General features: G+C 37.3%; 1 protein-coding gene across 1 annotated transcript in view; it reads right to left on the bottom strand.

Annotated features, from left to right (window-relative positions):
* Positions 1–24,426, bottom strand: part of ATM (ATM serine/threonine kinase) — a 143,577-nt gene that overhangs the window by 104,282 nt on the left and 14,869 nt on the right. Inside the window, exons 7-13 of the mRNA XM_061203887.1 lie at positions 13,272–13,437; positions 12,374–12,612; positions 10,577–10,740; positions 5,414–5,583; positions 3,384–3,755; positions 1,695–1,889; positions 351–446 (exon numbers count right to left, since the gene is read on the bottom strand). Of these exons, the coding sequence (XP_061059870.1) occupies positions 351–446; positions 1,695–1,889; positions 3,384–3,755; positions 5,414–5,583; positions 10,577–10,740; positions 12,374–12,612; positions 13,272–13,437 (1,402 nt within the window). The remainder of the gene's footprint in view (positions 1–350; positions 447–1,694; positions 1,890–3,383; positions 3,756–5,413; positions 5,584–10,576; positions 10,741–12,373; positions 12,613–13,271; positions 13,438–24,426) is intronic.

Below are 24,426 nucleotides of genomic sequence, written 5' to 3'. Positions count from 1 at the left end.
ACTAAAATGAGGTTTTTAGATTTATTCTTGTTTCCCCTATCCTCAATTATTGTTAGTTTTTAGCGAACAGTCAGATTTTATTTGACATATAAAAATGGGTCACATCTTTAAAGAACTCATTTCCACATGATGTTTATGTTCTTAATATCCCATCATAAACATAAGCTATAGGACATAAAGTATAATTATTGAATTAAAAGAAACTTTTCCCTTGCTAACAGTTATGATTTTTTTAATTGACCAATTTAGTTAATAATTTTTAAGATGTAGCTACTACTCTGCTAAAATTATTATCTTTGTTAATTAAAGCTGTATCTTAAAATAACACAGAACTCTATTAGATAACATACCATTCTGGCACACTCTGGAAAAAATTCATTGCAGCTTTACAGTTTTTCGTAGTGAGACTCACAAGAATTTTCTCCAGGGCAAGATGAGGAAAATTCCTATAAAGTAAAATAAAAATCTTTACTTAGCAGACCAAAAGCCATTTAAAGCATTCTTAAACTTAAACACCCAGGTTTAGCTATAAATACTGACCTCTAAAATTTGGATCAAAAATTAAAACTACTTTCATCTCTATTGAATTTCTTAACATCTGAAAACAGGATTTAAGGAGCATACATTTTATGTTACTATCATTTTCAACACTTCCTAGAAGCAGGATCATACTAAATTTTTAAAGAGCATAAACAATTATGAAATTAAAGTAGGACTTCCCTGGTGGTGCAGTGGTTAAGAATCCACCTGCCAATGCAGGGGACATGGGTTCAATTTCTGGTCCGGGAAGATCCCACGTGCTGCAGAGCAACTAAGCTCATGTGCCACAACTACTGAGCCTGTGCTCTAGAGCCCGCGAGCCACAACTACTGAGCCCACACGCCACAACTACTGAAGCCCGCATGCCCTAGAGCCCATGCACCGCAACTACTGAAGCCTGCACACTCTAGGGCCCGCATGCTACAACTACTGAAGCCCGCGTGCCTAGAGCCTGTACTCCACAACGAGAAGCCAGTGCAATGAGAAGCCCACACACCACAACAAAGAGCAGCCCCTGCTCGCTGCAACTAGAGAAAGCCCGCACGCAGCAACAAAGACCCAACACAGCCAAAAAACAAAAAATTTTTAAAAATTAAAAATTAAAAAAAAATTTTTAAAAAAGGAATTAAAGTAAAATCACTAGGATCCAGAGGTCTGTCCTCCAATCACTCAGTTCCATTTACTGACTGTGGAAAGGTTAAGTGGGCAAGCTGCTCGCATCCTAGTGCTTAAGTCCCATTTTGGCTTTTTCTCATTTCTTCCCCTCATTAACATATTTTGCCTAGAAGATACTCTCATTATGATTCCAGGATATACATGAGTTGGATATATGTTCAGATGGACCTATTTACAGACGATCACAAAGAAACATATAAGTGCTCAAAGAACTATATACATATTCTTCATGCACATCCCCCTTATTCTCACTGTGTAGGCAGAGAGAGAAAACAAAGTAAAAGAACTTGGACAAAGATCCAGGCACAAAGATACAGAACACTATAAAAACAAAGGGGCTGTTTAACCTCTAGGACTAATTCTGGGAAATCCTGTATGATCATTGTAAAATAAAGCCATCTAATATCAAACAAGAAATGGAGGGCACCTTACAAAAAACAAAACAAAAGCCAGCAGCATGCTAACTGAACTCAAATTACCTGTGAAGAATTGGAGGCAGCTCTGCACTGTCTTCAAAGTCATCCTCTAACTGACGGAATAAGAGCCATTTCATTATCAATTCCTTTAAAGAAAAATTTCTGTTTACATCATATACATTCTTCTCCATTCCTGTTTTTACTGTTTCTGGAACTACACAGATGGTCAGTGCCAAAGTCAAACAGCATACTGCAGGACTACAGCAAAACAAAGAACAATTAATATTAAAAGTAAGTTCTTTGCATAGAAAACAAACTTATGGTTACCAAAGGGGAAAGGAGGTGGGGGAGGGATAAATTAGGAGTTTGGGGTTAGCAGATACAAACTATTATATGTAATTCAAAAACAGTCATGTACCACAATGTTCACTGCAGCTCTATTTACAATAGCCAGGACATGGAAGCAACCTAAGTGTCCATCAACAGATGAATGGATAAAGAAGATGTGGCACATATATACAATGGAATATTACTCAGCCATAAAAAGAAACAAACTGAGTTATTTGTAGTGAGGTGGACGGACCGAGAGTCTGTCATACAGAGTGAAGTAAGTCAGAAAGAGAAAAACAAATACCGTATGCTAACACATATATATGGAATCTAAACAAACAAACAAAAAAGGTTATGGAGAACCTAGGGGCAGGACAGGAATAAAGACACAGACATAGAGAATGGACTTGAGGACCCAGGGAGTGGGAAGGGTAAGCTGGGACGAAGTGAGAAAGAGGCATGGACTTATATATACTACCAAATGTAAAATAGATAGCTAGTGGGAAGCAGCCACATAGCACACAGAGATCAGCTCCGTGCTCTGTGACCACCTAGAGGGGTGGGATACGGAGGGTGGGAGGGAGACACAACAGGGAGGAGATATGGGGATATATGTATATGTATAGCTGATACACTTTGTTATAAAGCAGAAACTAACACACCACTGTAAAGCAATTATACTCCAATAAAGATGTTAAAAAAAAAACGATTATATGTAAAATAGATAAACAACAAGGTCCTATTGTATAGCACAGGGAACTATAATCAATATCCTGTAATAAACCATAATGCAAAAGAATATGAAAAAGTATATATGTGTGTGTGTCTGTGTATATATACGCAGACACACACACATATATATAAAACTGAATCACTCTGCTGTACACCAGAAACTAACACAACATTGTAAATCAACTATACCTCAATCTAAAAAAAAGTAAGCTCTTTCAGGGACAGAGACCTTGTCTATCTTATTTACCACTGTGCCTCCAATGCTAAGGGCAGTGCCTGGCATGCTGTAGACATATAGTAAACTTCTATGGACTAAATGAACACAAAAAAATTCTAAAAAGTCTGACTACATTTGAGAAAATTCTTGATTAAGAACTATCTCTTACTGTAACAGTATGCAGTACTAAAAAAAAATAAAGTTTATGAAGATTGAGCAAAAACTAATTGTCAATTACAAATAAAAGAAATATAAACACTTAATTCTTTAAAACTGGCCTTAGTAATCTCTTCACATTTGAAACTAAATTACACTTATTTATTTATTAAGACTTCCTGGACAAACAACAAAAGCATCTGAAACAGAATTTAACGTATCTTTACCTGAAGTTAGAAATTACAAAATTCAGGGCGAAAAAAAAAATATATATATATATATGCTGCAAAATAGAATACAATCCATAGTCAACTTACCATGAAGGTCTGCAGGCTGACCCAGTAAATAACTTCCAGAATTCTCTGTCAACCTCAACTAAACTGCCTTGAATTATGGCTCCAAGTAAGCCAAAGTTTTCAGCTTGTATTTGTTCAGAACTTATACCACGAAAAGCAATAGACCAAATTTTAATCCAGAGTTTCAATAAATCTGACTTTTGAGAGCTTTCTAGGTTTGATTTCTTGCCTTGACACAATGCAACTTCCATAAGGCATCGTAACACATATGGTGTGCGTTCCCCATGTCGCTGTTGAGGTAGAAGCTGGTGTAGTATCATTAGTAATGGTGACAACTCACAGTTAGGTAAACTTGAAGGATATTTTGATATTAACTGAGTTGCAATCTGTAACCTAAAACAAGTATAAATAATTTGAAAATTATTCAAATCCATTAAGAGGCTAAAAGAAAATATATAGCCATAGTATTCCTATAATATCCTAATTAGAATATTATCATCATCATTTTCCAGACTACTCTCATAATAAACTGGCTCTTAATATTTATTAGGCCCTACTTCCTAAAGTGGCAAGAAGACTGACAACATTTAGGCTAGCTGGGTAAGCTATCATATTTTGCTTACACAGTAACTTTAAATAACTAAATTACCAACATTCTACTTCTTACTTATCGCACACATCCCTGCTCTTCGGCCACCAATAATATTCCTCTAGAACAGGAAAACAAACAAAAACCCCGAAAAACTGTTTTCCCTTGACGTTAATTCAGTTAATTCAATAAGTATTTGCTGCGAGTTCTCTAAAATGCGTGCTACTCAAGAATAGGAACTATATCTTGTTCACCCTCTATCCCTTATGCTTGGCACATAGTAGGTGTTCAATAAATAACTTCACTAAGTGGACAAATTAAAGAATGTGAAATCGGCAACAACTATAGAAAATTTAGCAATAGGTATCTAAATCAATATGATTTCCTCCCACACTCAATTATATTTAAACATTACATCAACAGGGGAAAAATCAAAGAGCACTGTTAACAAAAGTATGACTGTAATCTACAAATTTGTAACTGTCCTTACGCAAGTTGCTTAACCTTTCTCAGTTGCAGTTGTCTTTTTGGTAAAGCAAAATGGCTGAGCTGCATGAATTCTACAGATTCCTAACAGACCTAATATTTTGTGATTCCAAAGAATTCCACAATTTATTTAATTACTTAAATAACTGCAAATGCTATATGAGACTAAAGAACAGAGCAAATGGAACTTCCCGGGTGGCGTAGTGGTTAAGAATCCGCCTGCCAACGCAGGGGACACGGGCTCGAGCCCTGGTCTGGGAAGATTCCCACATGCCGCGGAGCAACTAAGCCCGTGTGCCACAACTACTGAGCCTGTGCTCTATAGCTTGTGAGCCACAATTACTGAGCCCGCGTGCCACAACTACTGAACCCCGCACACCTAGAGCCCATGCTCCGCAACAAGAGAAGCCACCGCAATGAGAAGCCCGCGCACCACAAAGAAGGGTAGCCCCCGCTCGCTGCAACTAGAGAAAACCCCGTGCGCAGCAACGAAGACCCAACGCAACCAAAAATAAATAAATAAATTTTAAAAAAAGAACAGAGCAAACAGTAAAAAATGACCTTTATCATGGCATAAGGTCCAAACTATTCTGTGATTTCTGAATACTATCTTTAATTTCTTCCTAATCTAATTCTATTAGAAGGTGCCAAGCATGGTAAAATCTCTTTGTGTTGAGGTATACAACTCAGTGAATTCCATGAGGCACACAGTACCGATCGCCTACCAAGCAGCCATTCTCCCTCATCCTTGCTATGGCAACATGCTTAGGAAAGGTGCCCTATTCCTGGCCTCCAGCAGATAAGCCATGGTGGTTGATCTCACGTGTCCCAGTAATCACCTTCCCCTTTGTCAGTCATTGCTTTGGGAGTGACCTAGTTCTGGCCAGGCCAATGAGGTAAAGGAATCTACTGGGGGTCTTGTGAGAAAAATTAATGAGACTAAAATGATATTGAAAGACAAAAAACAATATTTTACCAAGGCACAATGTCAAAATCATTCTGTGACTTCTGAAGATGATCCTTTATTACTTCCCAGCCTAATTCTATTTTCCTCTTTTTGCAAGGTGCATTGCAATCACTAAATTCTCTTTGTGTGGTTGTGTAAGACTGAGAAATCTCCAAAGATCTATTATCTTCATTAAAAACCTGTAAAACAACAAAAGGAAAACCTATTTTTTAAAAACTGCTATTGTTTCTAATAGTTCATTAGGAAAAAATGTTCCTTCTTAGATGAGGATACAGGTTAGTCATAAAGTAAGAGTAATAAACTACAGAAATATGTGAATATGATAATATGGTTACAAACATTTTGCAGACAATAATGGCTCTCTAGAAAGCAGATATTACCAAGTAAGTTATTAGTTTTAGTTCCTGGGAAACTTTACTAAAAGGACCAAAACATCTAAAAGTAAAGCAAAAACCTCTCGTTTCAAAGATATTAAATCATAAACTTAGTGTTAAGAAAATATCTGACAAGTGAAATTACCCTAGGATGGTAACCAAATCTCTGGGGAAAAGTTTTACTTAAGAAACATTGTCTTTATTTCATTTACTTCTGCTCTGATCTTTATGATTTCTTTCCTTCTACTAACTTTGGGTTTCGTTTATTCTTTCTCTACCTCCTTTAGATGTAAAGTTAGGTTGTTTATTTGAGATTTTTCTTGTTTTCTGAGGTCAAACTTCCCTCTCAGAACTGCTTTTGATGCATCCCATAGGTTTTAGATAAATGAAATAGAGACTAAAAAAATAATAGAAAAGATCAATGAAACTAAAAGCTGGTTCTTCGAAAAGATAAACAAAATTGATAAGCCTTTAGGCAGACTCATCAAGAAAAAAAAGGGAGAGGGCCCAAATCAATATAATCAGAAACAAAAAAGAAGTTACAACTGACACCACAGAAATACAAAGGATCATAAGAGACTATTACAAACAGCTAAATGCCAATAAAGTGGACAACCTAGAAGAAACAGACAAATTCTTAGAAAGGTACAATCTCCCAAGACTGAACCAGGAAGAAATAGAAAATGTGAACAGAGCAATAACCAGAAATGAAATTGAATCAGTAATTTTAAAACTCCCAACAAACAAAAGTCCAGCAACAGATGGCTTCACAGGTAAATTCTACAAACATTTAGAGACTTAACACCTATCCTGAAACTATTCCAAGAAACTGCAGAGGAAAGAACAATTCTGAACTATGAGGCCAGCATCACCCTGATATCGAAACCAGACACAGATATCACAAAAAAAGAAAATTATAGGCCAATATCACTGATGAACATAGATGCAAAAATCCTCAATAAAATACTAGCAAAACGAATCCAACAATACAGTAAAAGGATCATACCCGGGACTTCCCTGGTGGCTCTGTGGTTAAGAATCCACCTGCCAATGCAGGGGACACGGGTTCAAACCCTGGTCCGGGAAGATCCCACATGCCGCGGAGCAACTAAGCCCATGTGCCACAACTACTGAGCCTGTGCTCTAGAGCTTGTGAGCCACAACTACTAAAGCCCATGCGCCTAGAGCCTGTGCTCCGCAACAAGAGAAGCCACCGCAATGAGAAGCCCGCGCACCGCAACGAAGAGTAGCCCCCACTCTCCGCAACTAGAGAAAGCCTGCACGTAGCAACGAAGACCCAACACAGCCATAAATAAATAAATAAATAAATAAATAAAAATTTATATATTAAAAAAAAGGATCATACCCCATGATCAAGTGGGATTTATCCCAGGGATGCAAGGATTTCTCAATATTTGCAAATCAATCAATATGATATACCACATTAACAAACTGAAAAATAAAAACCATATGATCATCTAAATAGATACAAAAAAGCTTTTGATAAAATTCAACATCCATTTATAATAAAAACTTTCCAGAAAGCATAGAGGGAATATACCTCTGCATAATAAAGTCCATATATAACAAACCCACAGCTAACATCATACTCAACGGTGAAAAGCTGAACGTATTTCCTCCAAGATCAGGAACAAGACAAGGATGTCCACTCTTGCCACTTTTCTTCAACATAGTTTTGGAAGTCCTAGCCACAGCAATCAGAGAAGAAAAAGAAATAAAAGGAATCCAAATTGGAAAAGAAGAAGTAAAACTGTCACTGTTTGCAGATGACATGATACTATACATAGAAAACCCTAAAGATGCTACCAGAAAACTACTAGAGCTCATCAATGAACTGAGTAAAGTTGCAGGATACAAAATTAACATACAGAAATCTGTTGCAATTCTATACACTAATGAACTATCAGAAAGAGAAATTAAGGAAACAATCCCATTTACCTTGCATTAAAAAGAATAAAATACCTAGAATAAACCTTTTGCCTACAGGAGACAAAAGACCTGTCCTTGGAAAACTGTAAGACTGTGATGAAAGAAACTGAAGACGACACAGACAGATGGAAAGATATACTGTGTTCTTGGACCAGAAGAATCAACATTGTTAAAATGACCATATTACCCAAGGCAATCTACAGATTCAATGCAATCCCTATCAAAATACCAATGGCATTTTTCAAAGAACCAGAACAAATAACTTTAAAATTTGTATGGAAACACAAAAGACCCCAAATAGCCAAAACAGTCTTGAGGAAGAAAAACAGAGCTGGAAGAATCACACTCCCTGACTTCAGACTATACAGACTACAAAGCTACAGTAATCAAAACAGTGTGGTGCTGGCACAAAAACAGACACATAGATCAATGGAACAGGATAGAGAGCCCAGAAATAAACCCATGCACTTATGGTCAATTAATCTATGACAAAGGAGGCAAGAATATACAATGGAGAAAAGACAGTCTCTTCAATAAGTGGTGCTGGGAAAACTGGACAGCTACATGTAAAAGAATGAAATTAGAACGTCCTCTAATATCATATACAAAAATAAAATGAATTAAAGACATAAATGTAAGACTGAATACTGTAAAACTCCTAGATGAAAACACAGGCAGAACACCCTCTGACGTAAGTCATAGCAATACTTTTTTGGGTTCATCTCCTAAAGAAAAGGAAATAAAAGCAAAAATAAGCAAATGGGACCCAATTAAACTCACAAGCTTTTGCACAGCAAAGGAAACTATCCAGTGAATGAAAAGACAACCTACTGAATCGGAGAAAATGTTTGCAAATAATATGACCAATAAGGGGTTAATATTCACACATATAAACAGTTCATACAGCTCAACATCAAAAAAACAAACAAACAAACAACATTATTAAAAAATGGGCAGAAGACCTGAACATACATTTTTCCAAAGAGGAAACGCAGATGACCAACAGGCACATGAAAGGATGCTCAACATGCTTGCTAATCATCAGGAAAATGCAAATCAAAACCATAATATCACTTCACACCTGTCAGAATGGTTATCACGTTTATCATCAAAAAGAACACAAATAAAAAATGGTGGCAAGGATGTGGAGAAAAAGGATCCCTCATACACTGTTGGGGGGACTGTAAATTGGTGCAGCTAATGTGGAAAACACTATGGAGGTTTCTCAAAAAACTAAAATTAGAATTACCATATGACCCAGTAAAATTCTTCTGGGTATATATCCAAAAAAAACAAAAACACTAATTCAAAAAGGTACATGCTGGGGCTTCCCTGGTGGTGCAGTGGTTGAGAATCTGCCTGCCAATGCAGGGGACACGGATTCGAGCCCTGGTCTGGGAAGATCCCACATGCCGCGGAGCAACCCAGCCCATGAGCCACAGTTACTGAGCCTGCGCGTCTGGAGCCCGTGCTCCGCAACAAGAAAGGCCGCGATAGTGAGAGGCCTGTGCACCGCGATGAGGAGTGGCCCCCACTTGCCGCAACTAGAGAAAGCCCTCACACAGAAACGAAGACCCAACACAGCCAAAAATAAATAAATAAATAAATAATTCATAAATCTTAAAAAAAAAAAAAGGTACATGCACCCAATGTTCACAGCAGCATCAACTGCCGAGATATGGAAGCAACTTCAGTGTCCATCAAGAGATGAATGGATAAAGATTGGTGAGTGTATATACATATATATATATATATATACACACACACACATACACACACACACACACAGAAGACTACTACTCAGCCATAAAAAAAGAAAGAAGTTCTGCCATTTGCAGCAACACAGATAGACTTGGAAGGCGTTATGCTAAGTGAAATAAGTCGGACAGAGAAAGACAAATACTGTATGATATCACTTACATGTGGAATCTAAGAAACACAACAAACTAGTGAATATAACAAAAAAGATGCAGACTCACAGATACAGAGAACAAACCAGCGGTTACCAGTGGGGGATGGGGGGTAACAAACTACTGAGTGGGAGTTTATTGTAAGGATGTATTGTACAACACAGGGAATATAGACAATATTTTGTAATAACTGTAAATGGAGTATAACCTTTAAAAATTGCATAAATTTTAAAATTTCTTCTATGGAGAAAAAAAAAACATTAAGCCATCAACTGATGAATGGGTAAACAAAATGTAATATATCCATACAAGTGAATATTACTCAGTGATAAAAAAGAATGAAATATTGATTCATGGTACAACATGGAAGAACCTTGAAAACATCATGCTTAGTGAAAGAAGCCAGACACAAAAGACCACACATCGTATGATTCAATTTATATGAAATGTCCAAAACAGGCAAATCCACAAAGGCATAAAGTAGATTAGTGGCTGGCTGCTAGGAACTGGAAGCAGGGAATTGAGGCTGACTGCTAATAGGTACAAAGTTTGTTTTGGCAGTGATGGAAATGCTCTGGAATTAGTGGTGATGGTTGCACAACAGAGTGAAAATGCTAAAAACCACTGAATTACACCCTTTAAAATAATGAATTTTATGTCATGTGATTTCTAAATCAGGAAAAAAACAAAGAAAGAAAACACATAGGGTTAGGATAATCTTATTGCCTGTAGACAGTTTTCTTAAGAATGGAAAAGTTCATCATCAGTTTTCCCTAAGTTTATATTTGCAAGATAGTTACCTCTTAAGTTAGAAGGGCAATGCTAAATATTTATGGTGTTTTGAAATAGTTACATGTACAGAGTAATTTTACAGGCTTTTTACAGGCCCAATAAAAGAATTAATGGGAAATTTCAAAATGTGACAAGATCTACTATACCTGGTGACAAATATCTGCCATCAATTCAATCAAGTTTTCCTTGACAGCAATATTACGAGATACTGAAGAATATTTCCCTCTGCTTCCTATATGACTTATTTCATTAACTAGCAGATCATATACATTGTATAAGATACTTTTCCACTTTCTTGATTCATAGGCACCTGTAATTTTTAAAAATAATTAATTAAATTAAAATATAATTTATACGTACAATCCATTTGCACTGCCAACTCCCACAAAACTATTCAGCTGTTAAGGTGGAAACAACATTAGAAGACATCTGGTCCAGCCTACTTAGTACTAATGGCTCTTCTGACAATATCCTTGACAAGCTCTACTTCATAGTGATGTCCATTTCACACATTTCATACTCAGTTAACTGTATTTCTTATAAAATTCTTCCATATTCTGATCTAACTATCTCTAACCAATTCAATCAGAATCTCAATCAAACTTTCTTTAATTTCTTCTCTCCCCCAAAGCAAATTAATACTTTCCCTCTTTTACAAAAGGGCCAACTTCTCTGTATGTCTTTAAGAGAAAAACATTACCAGTTCCTTCAACAAGTGTAAAAATAACACATTATCCAGACTTATCATCATCCCAGTCATCTTTCCCTAGACACACTCCAGTCAACTCATGTCCCTCTTAAAATGGTGACTCTACAAAATCTGGTAAGCATAATATTCCCAACCGCGATCTAACAAGTATGGGGAACAATGGGGCTGTTTCCTCCCACAAAACAAAGAACCTATTTAAAATCTATTAATGTATACTAAAACTATATTAGTGTTTCTGACAGCCTCATCATCTGCCAATTTTCAATTCATCCTAAACATGCACTTAACTAAAACCCTAAACATGTCTCACCATCTCTTAATAAGCCTGATTTTCATTCTGGTGAGAGCTATGTGAAGGATGAAAAACTAAGGAAAGCCACCATTCTTTCACCTACAGTGGTTTCATGGGCTACAAATACATCTAACTATACATACTAGAAGAGCCCATGAAACATACACAGCTGCTTTTGATAAAAAGTGGCTACAACAGTTTTCCTCTATTTTAGCTATTATTCAATGAATTTCCTTAATAAGGTCATTACACTAGCCATGATGAATTGGTCCAAAGGTTGGTACAAGCCAGATTCAAAACATAGCCTAAGCATGAGAGAACTCATTCAATTCCAGTTCCACCCAGTAAAGTTCCTGTCTACTGAATGGAGCTACATCATCCATGCAATATTCTTTTGGTGAAAGACAAACATAAAGGAATGAAGGGAGGATAAGTCATTCATTTCTGGTTTCCCTAGCAAACAGCGGCCTGGAATAACTATGAGGTTTAAGGCAATATGTATTTATCTTCCTTGGGAACTGACTAATCTGGCTGGTTCAATCCACATTTATCTATTTTATTTTCTAATAAAAGCAATATGTAGATAAACAAGATCCTGCCTTCTCTAAATTCTTTTACTCTTACAGTCTGTGTCACACCTCTTAGCACCTAATTATTGCTGCATAATCAGCTCCTAGAGGGAATAGTGTCTCATATTTGTTTGTATTCCTCACAAAACGTAGCATTGTACTAAACAAATGGTAAGGCATGATATGATTTGCTACCTACCATAGCTTCAAATTAAAAAAAAAAAGTGTGAAAAAGATCCTCATGACTGACACTATTACCAAGCTCAGCAATCCAGAGGAAGGTCATAACCTCCTATAACATACAGATTTCATACTTAACCCTCTATATTTCAATGAAGAAGCAAATTCAAAATAGCAAAAACTTTCTTTATACCTTTTTCTTGAGTTTTGGCTCCCTTTGGATGATGGATATAAATTTGTAGTTGAAATAACTCAATAATTACTTCTTTTAAGGAATCATTAAGTCTATGTTGAGTCCAGATATAAAGTAAGGTAGGAAGAATTTCATCTCCTAATTCACATACTCGAATTCGAAAGTTAACAGCCAAAGTCTTGAGGAAGATAATAAATGCTGCTAAGATATGATTTAGACCTGCAAAGCTCTTTTCTTGTCTGTAACAGAAAATAAACAGACTTAATATAACGGGGGAAAATGCAGAAACTGAAGACAGTAATGAAGTTGCGTGCTGAAAGAAAAAAAATGTTCTGATTTTCAAATAATAGTAGCCTTACTTTCAGAATTATTCAGAAAAATCATAGCAGCGCTACATAGCAACAACAAAAAATAGTTCCTATTTGGCACTGGGAGATCACTCCTGTTAGCTCTCCCTGCTGCTGAAACATTGTCTAAATTATATAAAACTAATTTGTAATACCTACCATTTATAAAATATTTCACATTATAAATTGGGTAATGCCACACAAATATAAGATACTGATATTTCCAAAATATATTCCTATTTCATTTTATTCTTAGCACATTACATCTATCTTCAAAAATCAGGAAAATAAAAATACTTAGAGGCCATATGGCTTTTCCTGTTATTAAAAAAGCAAGACAGATCTCCCCACTCAAGAATATCATTACATGTTCTGCATATTGGATATTCAGGAAGTGTTGGACCTAACACTTTCCTTGGGAATCCACTAGTTCTACTATAATCGGCCAATGATGTTTTAAAGTTGGTAAAATTTAGTTACTGAATCTAAAACACAGTCTTGCAAAAAGATCAAATGGATTTCCAATACAAAACAAAAACAGATTAGATTACCTTGCATGCTGAATAGCCTTAGAAAAAAAATCCAAAAATTTGGAATTTAATCCATCAGTCTGCGAACAGCATCCTTTGGTCACAGCTTCAATTATTCTAGCCACCAAAACTCTATTAATGTCTTGTGAAGGTTTAAGATACAACTGGAAGTACACAGAGAACAATTCTTAAAAAAAAAAAAAAAAACAAAAAACCATGTTAGTTATGTTTTTAAAAAGAAAACTATCAAAACATTTAACTTAGATGTCACAATTCAATTTAAATTTCAATAATCCCACAGACAAAAGATTAAAAATTATACTAATTTATACTTAATACAGTAAGAGCATTCCATCAATATTTATTTTTATAAATTAAACTGCCTTCAAGACAGGAACTACAGGCAGCAGAGTATGGGAACATCAGTTTAAGAGCCAGATCTCAGATAAGCTACTTAACTTCTCTATTCCTAAATTCCTTCAGCTAGGCCTAACAAAGTACTTGACAGTGTACTCTCCACAGTTTTGTTTTGTCTTAGTGCTATTTGATTAATAATGTGTGTAAAGTGTGTCAAGAACTGTGAAAGATCTGAGACTTTACGCTAATTTGTAACCTAACCAATTAGAATGCCAGTTTCATGGATATTGGCACAAGACATGAAATTCCTGATCAGAGAAAGAGGACAATTTATTTCTCACAGCAGTGATAGTAGCCAGAGTACCTTCATTTTTGCATAAATTCCTCAATCTCAAAAGCAATGTGAAGTGGGACAGGTGACACAGTGCAAATGATGAGCTACAATACAGGAGAGAAATCCCAAGCAATGAGCTGCAAGCAAACCTGTCCTTTGTTCTAGAGAAGGCCATCATCTCTATCATCTCTATCTTCCAAGGCTCACTGTACAAACATACTTTAAAAAACAGTCTGGAAAAGAATAGTCAGTGTCATGTCTCTGACATGACATGCAGAAACGTGAAATGCATTGAGAATTATCTCCCAACACAATGAAAAGCAAAGTTGCTAAGGCAGGATTTTCTTCCCATAAAGAGATAATTAGGAAGTCCTCAGTTAGCAAAGTGACTTAAGAATAATTTCAACTGTATATGTCAAATAATTCTGCAGAAACAGGTTAAAGTCAGAAATGTTAAATTCAAAAGAATAAGGACAACATAAAAACCTCAAACATCAAATAGTAAGAAAAATTATTTTTCAAATGATTCCTATCATATCTGACTTTATAGAACTCTACACAAGTGCTTCCCAAAGTTTTTTCACTACATGCAATACCTAAATAATGGTAAAAACATGAGTTAACACACACAAATTTGGAGACAGAAAAACAGGAGGCGTTATCTTTAGCATTTCCTTCTTATTACTTGGCAAGAGCAAAGTGGTGAAACAGGAAAAGCCAACAATGCAACTCTCTGTCTCTGATTAAATCTCAACTTTCAGGGCTTTATTTTACTTGGGGAAATTATCCCAGTTCTCACAGAATCCAACATATTCCCCTAGTAAGTGGTTAAAAAAAATAAGCTGGTATAAGACATTCAACAGAAGTCTCAGAAGAGTAGAGTCCTACTTCTCCAAAAAAGGCGGCAGTGCATGCCTCCAAATGAATTCCCTTTCTCCATGAATTCAACAACAAAAAAAGCTCAAAGAGCAGATAGCAAAACAGCATGATATTAAAAAGCAGTTTCTGTAGACTCACAGACATAAAGAACACACTTGTGGTTGTCAAAGGGGAGGGAGGTGTAGGGGAGGGAAGTATTGGGAGTTTGAGATTAGCAGATGCAAACTTTTATATATAGGATGGATAAACAACAAGGTCCTACTGTATAGCACAGGGAACTATGTTCAATATCCTGTGATAAACCATAATGGAAAGAATATGAAAAAGAATATATATATGTACGACCAAGTCACTTTGCTGTACAGCAGAAATTAACACAACGTTGTAAATCAACTATACTTCAATAAATTTTTTTTTTTTTAAGTTTCTGGAGTTAAGAAAATAAAATAAAACCCCAAATGACATCATTAAATGTAGATTCCTTGGGATTTCACACATAGACAACCATATCATCTACAAATGTGAACAGTTTTATTTCTTCCTTTCCAATCTGTATGCCAATTATCCTTTTCTTGCCTAACTGCCCTAGCTAGGACCTCCAGTACAATGTTGAATAGGAGTGGTGACAGCGAATACCCTTGTCTTGTTCCCAATTTTTTTAATGAAAAGTTTTAAATTACAGATTTGATTTCTTTACTGGTTACAGAAGTATACAGATTACCTATTTCATACTGGGTGAGTTTTGATAGTGTGTGGTTTTAAGGAATTGTTCCATTTATTTTCAGTCATCAAATTTATGTGTGTAGAGTTGTTTATAGCATTCCCTTACTATTCTTTCAGTATCTGCGGAATCTGCAATTATATCCCATTTAATTCCTAATATCAATAATTTGTGTCTTTCTTTACCTTACTCACTCTTGCTAGAGGTTCTAGATTTTATTGATGTTTTCAAAGAATCAGCTTTTTGTTTCAATAATTTTCCTTTACTGTTTTCTGTTTTCATTGATTTCTGTTCTTATCTTCTGCTTAAAGCCTTTGGATTTGTTTGTTTTTCTAGCTTCTTGAGATGGAGGCTAAGATTATTAATTTGATATCTTTCCTCTTTTCTAATGTAGGCATTTAATGCTATAAATTACCCTCTCAACATAACTTTAGCTACATTCCACGAATTTTGATATGTTGTAATTTTCATTTTCATTCAGTTTTAAACATGCCTTGAGAATTTTCTTTCCACCCATGAATTATTTAGAAGCGTGTCATTTATTTTCACAAAAGTACTACGAAGGAAAGAGTACCACGGTAGAAAATAAAAAGAGAGGAAGAAATTAGGAAAAACAATCAGAAAATGGCCGTGACATTTAAACTGAGACTTGAAGGACGAGAAAAAACAGGCCATACAAAGGGTAGCCTCTGAAAAAAGAACAAATGCCACAGGTAAGAAAGAGCTTATACTCTCTAAACAGGAGTGTGTGAGATGATCCATAGCTACGTCAGAAGAAAATATTAGCGCTCCTATTTTTTAATTAAAACTAATTACAAAAATTATGCTTTACTGGTTTTTAATATAGAAATTGACAATGGCCACTCTGGAAGACAGTTTGGCAGTTTCTTAAAAAACTAAACATACTTTTACCATATGATCCAGCAATCACGCTCCTCAGCATTTACCCAAATGAGTTGAAAACTTATCTGTACACAGATGTTTATAGCATTTTCTTTCATAATCGCCAAAACTTGCAAGCAATCAACATGTCCTTCAGTAAGTGAATGGATAATTAAACTGTGGTAAATCCAGACAATGAAATATTATTCAGTGCTAAAAAGAAATGAGCTATCGAGCCATGAAAAGACATGGAGGAATTTTAAATGCAAATTACTAAATGAAAGAAGCCACTCTGAAAATACTATATACTGTATGATTCCAACTATATGACATTTTGGAAAAGGCAAAACTATGGAGACAGTTAAAAAGATCAGTGGTTGCTAGGGATCAAGGTGGAGAGAGGGATAAACAGGCAGAGCACAGAGGATCTTCAAGGCAGTAAAACTATTCTCTATGATACAAAAATGGTGGACACATAACATTATACATTTTTCAAAAGCTATAGAATGTACACCACCAAGAGTGACAGTGTAAACTATGGACTTTGAGTGATATGAGGTGTCAGCGTAGGTTCACTGACGGAAACAAATGTACCGCTTTGGTGCTGGATGTTGCGGTGCACGTGTGAGGTCAGGGGATATATGGGAACTCTGTACTTTCTGCCCAATTCTGCTGTGAATCTAAAACTGCTCTAAAAAAATAAAGTCTACTAAAAAAAAAGTTTGAAAATCACTGGGTTAGAGAATCTGAATAAAGGCCACTGTAGCTACAGCACAGAAATTAGAAGGATGGGGTGGACTTTAAGGTCAGAGAGATAGGCAGAAGCAAAACTATGTAGCACTTCCAAGACCTGAAGGGAAGCCCATATTTTATATTAGTTATACAAGAAAGCAACTAAAGGTTTTTAACTTTTCTTCCTTTCTACCTTATTAGAAAAACTATTTTCTTCCTTAGGACAATCTTAGGGCTCTTGCTTTGGAATCCCTTCTTCTCAGGAAATATACATGAGCAATTTTCCTGTGTATTCAACTACTCTCTCTTCACTGAATCCTTCTGATTACATGTATATATACTCCAATCACTCTCTTCTTTAATTGGACCCCCCTTTCCCTTCCCCTTGTAACCAAAACTTTTGAAAATGTTGTATTTGTTAATCCATTTTCTCACTTGTCACTCATGCTTTCACACCAGTTTGTTATACAACTGAACACCATCAACCAACTGATTGTAACTGCCATGTATAGAATAATTCATCCAACAATAGCAGATACACATTCTTTTCAAATGCATATGGAACACTCACCAAGTTAGACCTTATCCTTGTTCATAAAAGAAATCATAACAGTTATAATTTTGGTTATAAAAAGCATGGTCTCTGAGCATAACATTAAACCACAAAAGGAAAACAAAACAGGAGAATTACCCCAAATGAATGGGAATTAAACAACATACTTCCAAATAATCCAGGGTCAAAGGGAAACCCTCAGAAAAACCTAGAACATATTTTGAACTGAAGAAAAAGAAAAAACAACATTGTCAACATTTGTGAGATGTGACTAAAGTAGTGTTTAGAGAAAAATTTATTATATTAAATGCACATATTTGGAAAGAAGCTCTCAAATCAATGATCTAAGCTTAAGAAACTAGAGAAGAAATGAAGTCCAAAACAAACAGAAGTAAGGAACTAATAATTATAAGATCAGACTCAGTAATGAAAGAGGGAATACCACTACAGAGCCTAAGCACATTGAAAGGATAATGAGACAATAATGTTCAAGAACAACTTTACACTCATACATTCAACGACTTATATGAAATGAACAAATTCTTAAAGAAACAAATTCCAAAGATCACTGAAAATATGTAACCTAAATAATCCTGCATCTATTAAAGAAACTGAATTTATAATTAAAAACCTTACAACCATCACCACCTCCAAATTCAATCCAGTAATATATAAAATGGATAATACATCATGCCCTAATAGGGTATATCCCAGGAATCCAAGGTTGACTCAACCTGTGAAAAACTGATCAACATAATTCACCATATCAATAAACTAAAGACAAAAAAACCCATGATTATCTCCATATATGCAGGAAAAAAATTAACAATTCAATATCCATTCATGATAAAAAACCATGAGCAACCAGAATAGAAGGGAATGTCCTCAACCTGTATCAACAGCTAATATGCTGAACTTCCCTGGTGGCACAATGTATAAGAATCCACCTGCCAATGCAGGGGACACGGGTTCGAGCCCTGGTCCGGGAAGATCCCACATGCCATGGAGCAACTAAGCCCGTGCACCGTAACTACTGAGCCTGTGCTCTAGAGCCCGTGAGCCACAACTACTGAGCCCACAAGCCACAACTACTGAAGCCCATGCACCTGTAGCCCATGCTCCACAACAAGAGAAGCCACCGCAATGAGAAACCCGCACACCAGAGCAAAGAGTAGCCCCCGCCCGCTCGCTGCAACTAGAGAAAGCCCACGTGCAGCAATGAAGACCCAACGCAGCCAAAAATTAATTAATTAATTAATTAATTTTTAAAAAATAGCTAATATGCTAATGATCAAACACTGAATGTTTCCCCCTAAAAACAGGAACAGGACAAGGAAGGATGTCTTTTCTCAATACTCCTAATCAAAATCATATTGGAGGAAAAACTATAAATCTCTTAGAAGAAAACACAGGGGAAATGTTTCATAACATTGGATTTGGCAATGATTTGTCGGAAATGACCCCAAAAGCACAGGCAACAAAAGAAAAAAATAAATAGACTGTATTCATCAAAGCAAAGCCTTTTGTGCATCAAAGGACACTATCATCAGAGGTAAAGGCATCCCATGGAATGGGAGAAAATATTTCCAAACCATATATCTGATAAAGGATTAATATAGAATACATAAAGAACTCCTACAATCCAACAACAAAAAACAAACAACCCGATTAAAAACTGGGCAAAAGATATGAATAGACTTTTGTCCAAAGATGATATACAAATGGCCAATAAGCACATGAAAAGTTCAACATCACCAGTCATTAAGGAAATGCAAATCAAAATCACAATGAGACACCACTTCATACACATTTACATTAGAATGGCTATTATCAAAAAAAGAAAGAAAGAAAAAGAAAAAGAAGTGTTGGTGAAGGTGTGGAGAAATTGGAACACTTGTGCATTGCTGATGAATATGTAAAATGGTGTAGCCCTTGTGGAAAACAGTATGGTGGGTACTCAAAAAATTAAACATAGAATTACCATATGATGCAGTAATTCCACTTCTGAATATATACCCAATTGAAAGCAAGGACATAAAGAGCTATGTGTATACCATGTTCATAGTAGAGTTATTCACAATATCCAAATGTAGAAACAATCCAAGGGTCCAATGACAGATGAATGGATAAACAAAATGTAGTATACACATACAATGGAATATTATTCAGACTTAAAAAGGAAGAAAACTCTGACATATGCTACAACATGGATGAACCTTAAACATCATGCTAAGTGAAATAAGCCATTCAGAAAAGGACAAATACTGTACAATTTCACTTATAGGAGGTACTAGGGTAGTCAAATTCAGAGACAGAAAGTAGAATGGCTGCCAAGAGCTGGAGGTGGGGAGCAGGGGAAGTTCCCGTTTAATGGGTACAGAGTTTCAGTTTGGAAGATGAAAAAAGTTCTGGAAATGAGTTGTGATGGTTGCATAACAATGTGAATATACTTAATGTCACTGAATTGTATATGCAAAAATGGTTAAAATGGTAAATTTTATGTTATGCACATCTTACTATTAAAAAAAAAAAATCATACTGAGGTCCTAGTCAATATAAGGTAGAAAAAAGAAATAAGGCCACATGGCTCAGAAATGAAGGAACAAAAAACTCTCTCCTACTTGCAGATGACACAATTGTCTAAATAGAAAATTCCCCAGAATGAACAAAAAAGCTCCTAGATCTAATAAGCAATTTTAGCAAGGTCCCAGATCAATATGGTATACAAAAGTCAACTGTACTTCTGAACAACATGGAAAAGAAAATGTTTTAAAAAGACAGTAAAATTTACAAACTACTGCAGTATAAATCTAACAAAAATATACAAATTCTGTATGCTGATAAATCAAAAAAGACATAAATAAATGGAGAGAGATATCATGTTCATGGATTGGAAGAGTCTATGTCAAGATGTCTATTGCTCCTTAGTTCAATAGGTTCAACGCAATACCAATAAAATCCCAGCAGGACTTTTTGTAGAAATCAACAAGCTGATTCCAAAATTTATATGGAAATGTTGGTTTAGAAGACTAAGGCCAGGGAGGGGCAAGATGGCGGAAGAGTAAGACGCGGAGATCACCTTCCTCCCCACAGATACATGAGAAATACATCTACACGTGGAACTGCTCCTACAGAACACCCACTGAACGCTGGCAGAAGACGTCAGACCTCCCAAAAGGCAAGAAAATCCCCACGTACTTGGGTAGGGCAAAAGAAAAAAGAAATAACAGAGACAAAAGAATAGGGACGGGACCTGCACCAGTGGGAGGGAGCTGTGAAGGAGGAAAGGTTTCCACACACTAGGAAGCCCCTTCGTGGGCAGAGACTGCGGGTAGCAGAGGGGGGAAGCTTCGGAGCCACGGAGGAGAGCGCAGCCACATTGGTGTGGAAGGCAAAGCGGAGATTCCCGCACAGAGGAGCGGTGCCGACCAGCACTCACCAGCCCGAGAGGCTTGTCTGCTCAGCCGCCGGGGCGGGCGGGGCCTGGGAGCTGGGGCTCGGGCTTCGGTGCTAGCCGGGAGGGAGTCCGGGAAAAAGACTGCAGCTGCCAAAGAGGCAAGAGAATTTTTCTTGCCTCTTTGTTTCGCGGCGCGCAAGGAGAGGGGATTCAGAGCGCCGCCTAAACGAGCTCCAGAGACGGGCGCGAGCCGCGGCTATCAGCGCGGATCCCACAGCAACAGGGACGCAGAGGGAAAAACGGAGAGATTCCCGCACAGAGGCTCGGCACCGAGCAGCACTCACCAGCCCGAGAGGCTTGTCTGCTCACCCGCCGGGGCGGGCGGGGGCTGGGAGCTGAGGCGCGGGCTTCGGTCGGATCCCAGGGAGAGGACTGGGGTTAGCTGCGTGAACACAGCCTGAAGGGTCTGGCGCACCACAACTAGCCGGGAGGGTGGACGAGAAAAGGTCTGCAGCTGCCGAAGAGGCAGGAGACTTTTTCTTGCCTCTTTGTTTCGCGGCGTGCAAGGAGAGGGGATTCAGAGCGCCACTTAAACGAACTCCAGAGACGGGCGCGAGCCGCGGCTATCAGCGCGGACCCCAGAGACGGGCATGAGACGCTAAGGCTGCTGCTGCTGCCACCAAACAGCCTGTGGGCGAGCACAGGTCATTCTCCACACCGCCCCTCCCGGGAGCCTGTGCAGCCCGCCACGGCCAGGCTCCCGTAATCCGGGGACAACTTCCCCGGGAGAGCGCACGGCGTGCCTCAGGCTGCTGCAACGTCACGCCGGCTTCTGCCGCCGCAGGCTCGCCCCGCCTCCTCCGTACCGCTCCCTCCCCCCGGCCTGAGTGAGCCAGAGCCCCCGAATCAGCTGCTCCTTTAACCCCGTTCTGTCTGGGCGGGGAACAGACGCCCTCAGGGGACCTACATGCAGAGGCGGGTCCAAATCCAAAGCTGAACCCCGGGAGCTGTACGAAGAAAGAAGAGAAAGGGAAATCTCTCCCAGCAGCCTCAGAAGCAGCGGATTAAAGCTCCACAAACAACTTGATGTACCTGCATCTGTTGAATACCTGAATAGACAACGAATCATCCCAAATTTAGGAGATGGACTTTGGGAGCAGGATATATTAACTTTTCCCCTTCTCCTTTTTTTTGTGAGTGTAGATGTGTATGCTTCTGGGTGAGATTTTGTCTGTATAGCTTTGCTCTCACCGTTAGTCCTAGGGTTAGGTCCGTCTGTTTTTTTTTTTTTTTTTTTTTTTTGGCTTAAAAAAATTTTTTTTTCCCTAATAAATGTTTTCTTAATAATTTTTTCCTTATTTTCCATTTTTAAAAAAATTTTTAATAAGTTTTTTCATATTTTTTATTTTAAAAAATTAAAAAATTTTTTTTCTTAATAAATTTTTTCTAAATAATTTTTTTCTTATTTTTAGTATAAAAAATTAATAAATCTATTTTTAAAAATTAAAAAGAATTTTTTTTCTTAATAAATTTACTCTTAATAATTTTTTTTCTTATTTTTTATTATAATTGCTTTATTTTATTTTATTTTATCCTCTTTTTTTCTTTCTTTCCATTTTTTCTCTCTTTTATTCTGAGCCGTGTGGATGAAAGGCTCTTGGTGCTCCAGCCAGGCATCAGGGCTGTGCCTCTGAGGTGGGAGAGCCAACTTCAGGACACTGGTCCACAAGAGACCTCCCAGCTCCACGTAATACCAAACAGTGAAAATCTCTCACAGATCTCCATCTCAACATCAAGACCCAGCTTCACTCAACGACCAGCAAGCTACAGTGCTGGACACCCCATGCCAAACAACTAGCAAGAGAGGAACACAGCCCCATCCATTAACAGAGAGGCTGCCTAAAATCATAATAAGGCCACAGACACCCCAAAACACACCACCAGACGTGGACGAACCCACCAGAAAGACAACATCCAGCCTCATCCACCAGAACACAGGCACTAGTTCCCTCCACCAGGAAACCTACACAACCCACTGAACCAACCTTAGCCACTGGGGACAGATACCAAAAACAACGGGAACTACGAACCTGCAGCCTGTGAAAAGGAGACCCCAAACACAGTAAGATAAGCAAAATGAGAAGACAGAAAAACACACAGCAGATGAAGGAGCAGGGTCAAAACACACCAGACCTAACAAATGAAGAGGAAATAGGTAGTCTACCTGAAAAAGAATTCAGAATAATGATAGTAAGGATGATCCAAAGTCTTGGAAATAGAATAGACAAAATGCAAGAAACATTTAACAAGGACGTAGAAGAACTAAAGAGGAACCAAGAAACGATGACAAGCACAATAAATGAAATTAAAAATACTCTAGATGGGATCAATAGCAGAATAACTGAGGCAGAAGAACGGATAAGTGACCTGGAAGATAAAATGGTGGAAATAACTACTGCAGACCAGAATAAAGAAAAAAGAATGAAAAGAACTGAGGACAGTCTCAGAGACCTCTGGGACAACATTAAACGCACCAACATTCGAATTATAGGGGTCCCAGAAGAAGAAGAGAAAAAGAAAGGGACTGAGAAAATATTTGAAGAGATTATAGTTGAAAACTTCCCTAATATGGGAAAGGAAATAGTTAATCAAGTCCTGGAAGCACAGAGAGTCCCATACAGGATAAATCCAAGGAGAAACACACCAAGACACATATTAATCAAACTATCAAAAATTAAATATAAAGAAAACATATTAAAAGCAGCAAGGGAAAAACAACAGATAACACACAAGGGCATCCCCATAAGGTTAACAGCTGATCTTTCAGCAGAAACGCTGCAAGCCAGAAGGGAGTGGCAGGATATACTTAAAGTGATGAAGGAGAAAAACCTACAACCAAGGTTACTCTACCCAGCAAGGATCTCATTCAGATTTGATGGAGAAATTAAAACCTTTACAGACAAGCAAAAGCTGAGAGAGTTCAGCACCACCAAACCAGCTTTACAACAAATGCTAAAGGAACTTCTCTAGGCAAGAAACACAAGAGAAGGAAAACACCTACAATAACAAACCCAAAACATTTAAGAAAATGGGAATAGGAACATACATATCGATAATTACCTTAAATGTAAATGGATTAAATGCTCCCACCAAAAGACACAGACTGGCTGAATGGATACAAAAACAAGACCCATATATATGCTGTCTACAAGAGACCCACTTCAGACCTAGAGACACATACAGACTGAAAGTGAGGGGATGGAAAAAGATATTCCATGCAAATGGAAATCAAAAGAAAGCTGGAGTAGCAATTCTCATATC

Source organism: Eubalaena glacialis, chromosome 10, assembly GCF_028564815.1.
Source record: "Eubalaena glacialis isolate mEubGla1 chromosome 10, mEubGla1.1.hap2.+ XY, whole genome shotgun sequence".
Classification (NCBI taxonomy): Eukaryota; Metazoa; Chordata; class Mammalia; order Artiodactyla; family Balaenidae; genus Eubalaena; species Eubalaena glacialis.
The sequence above is the reverse complement of the archived record's forward strand: the minus strand, read 5'-3'. Positions and strand labels throughout refer to the sequence as shown.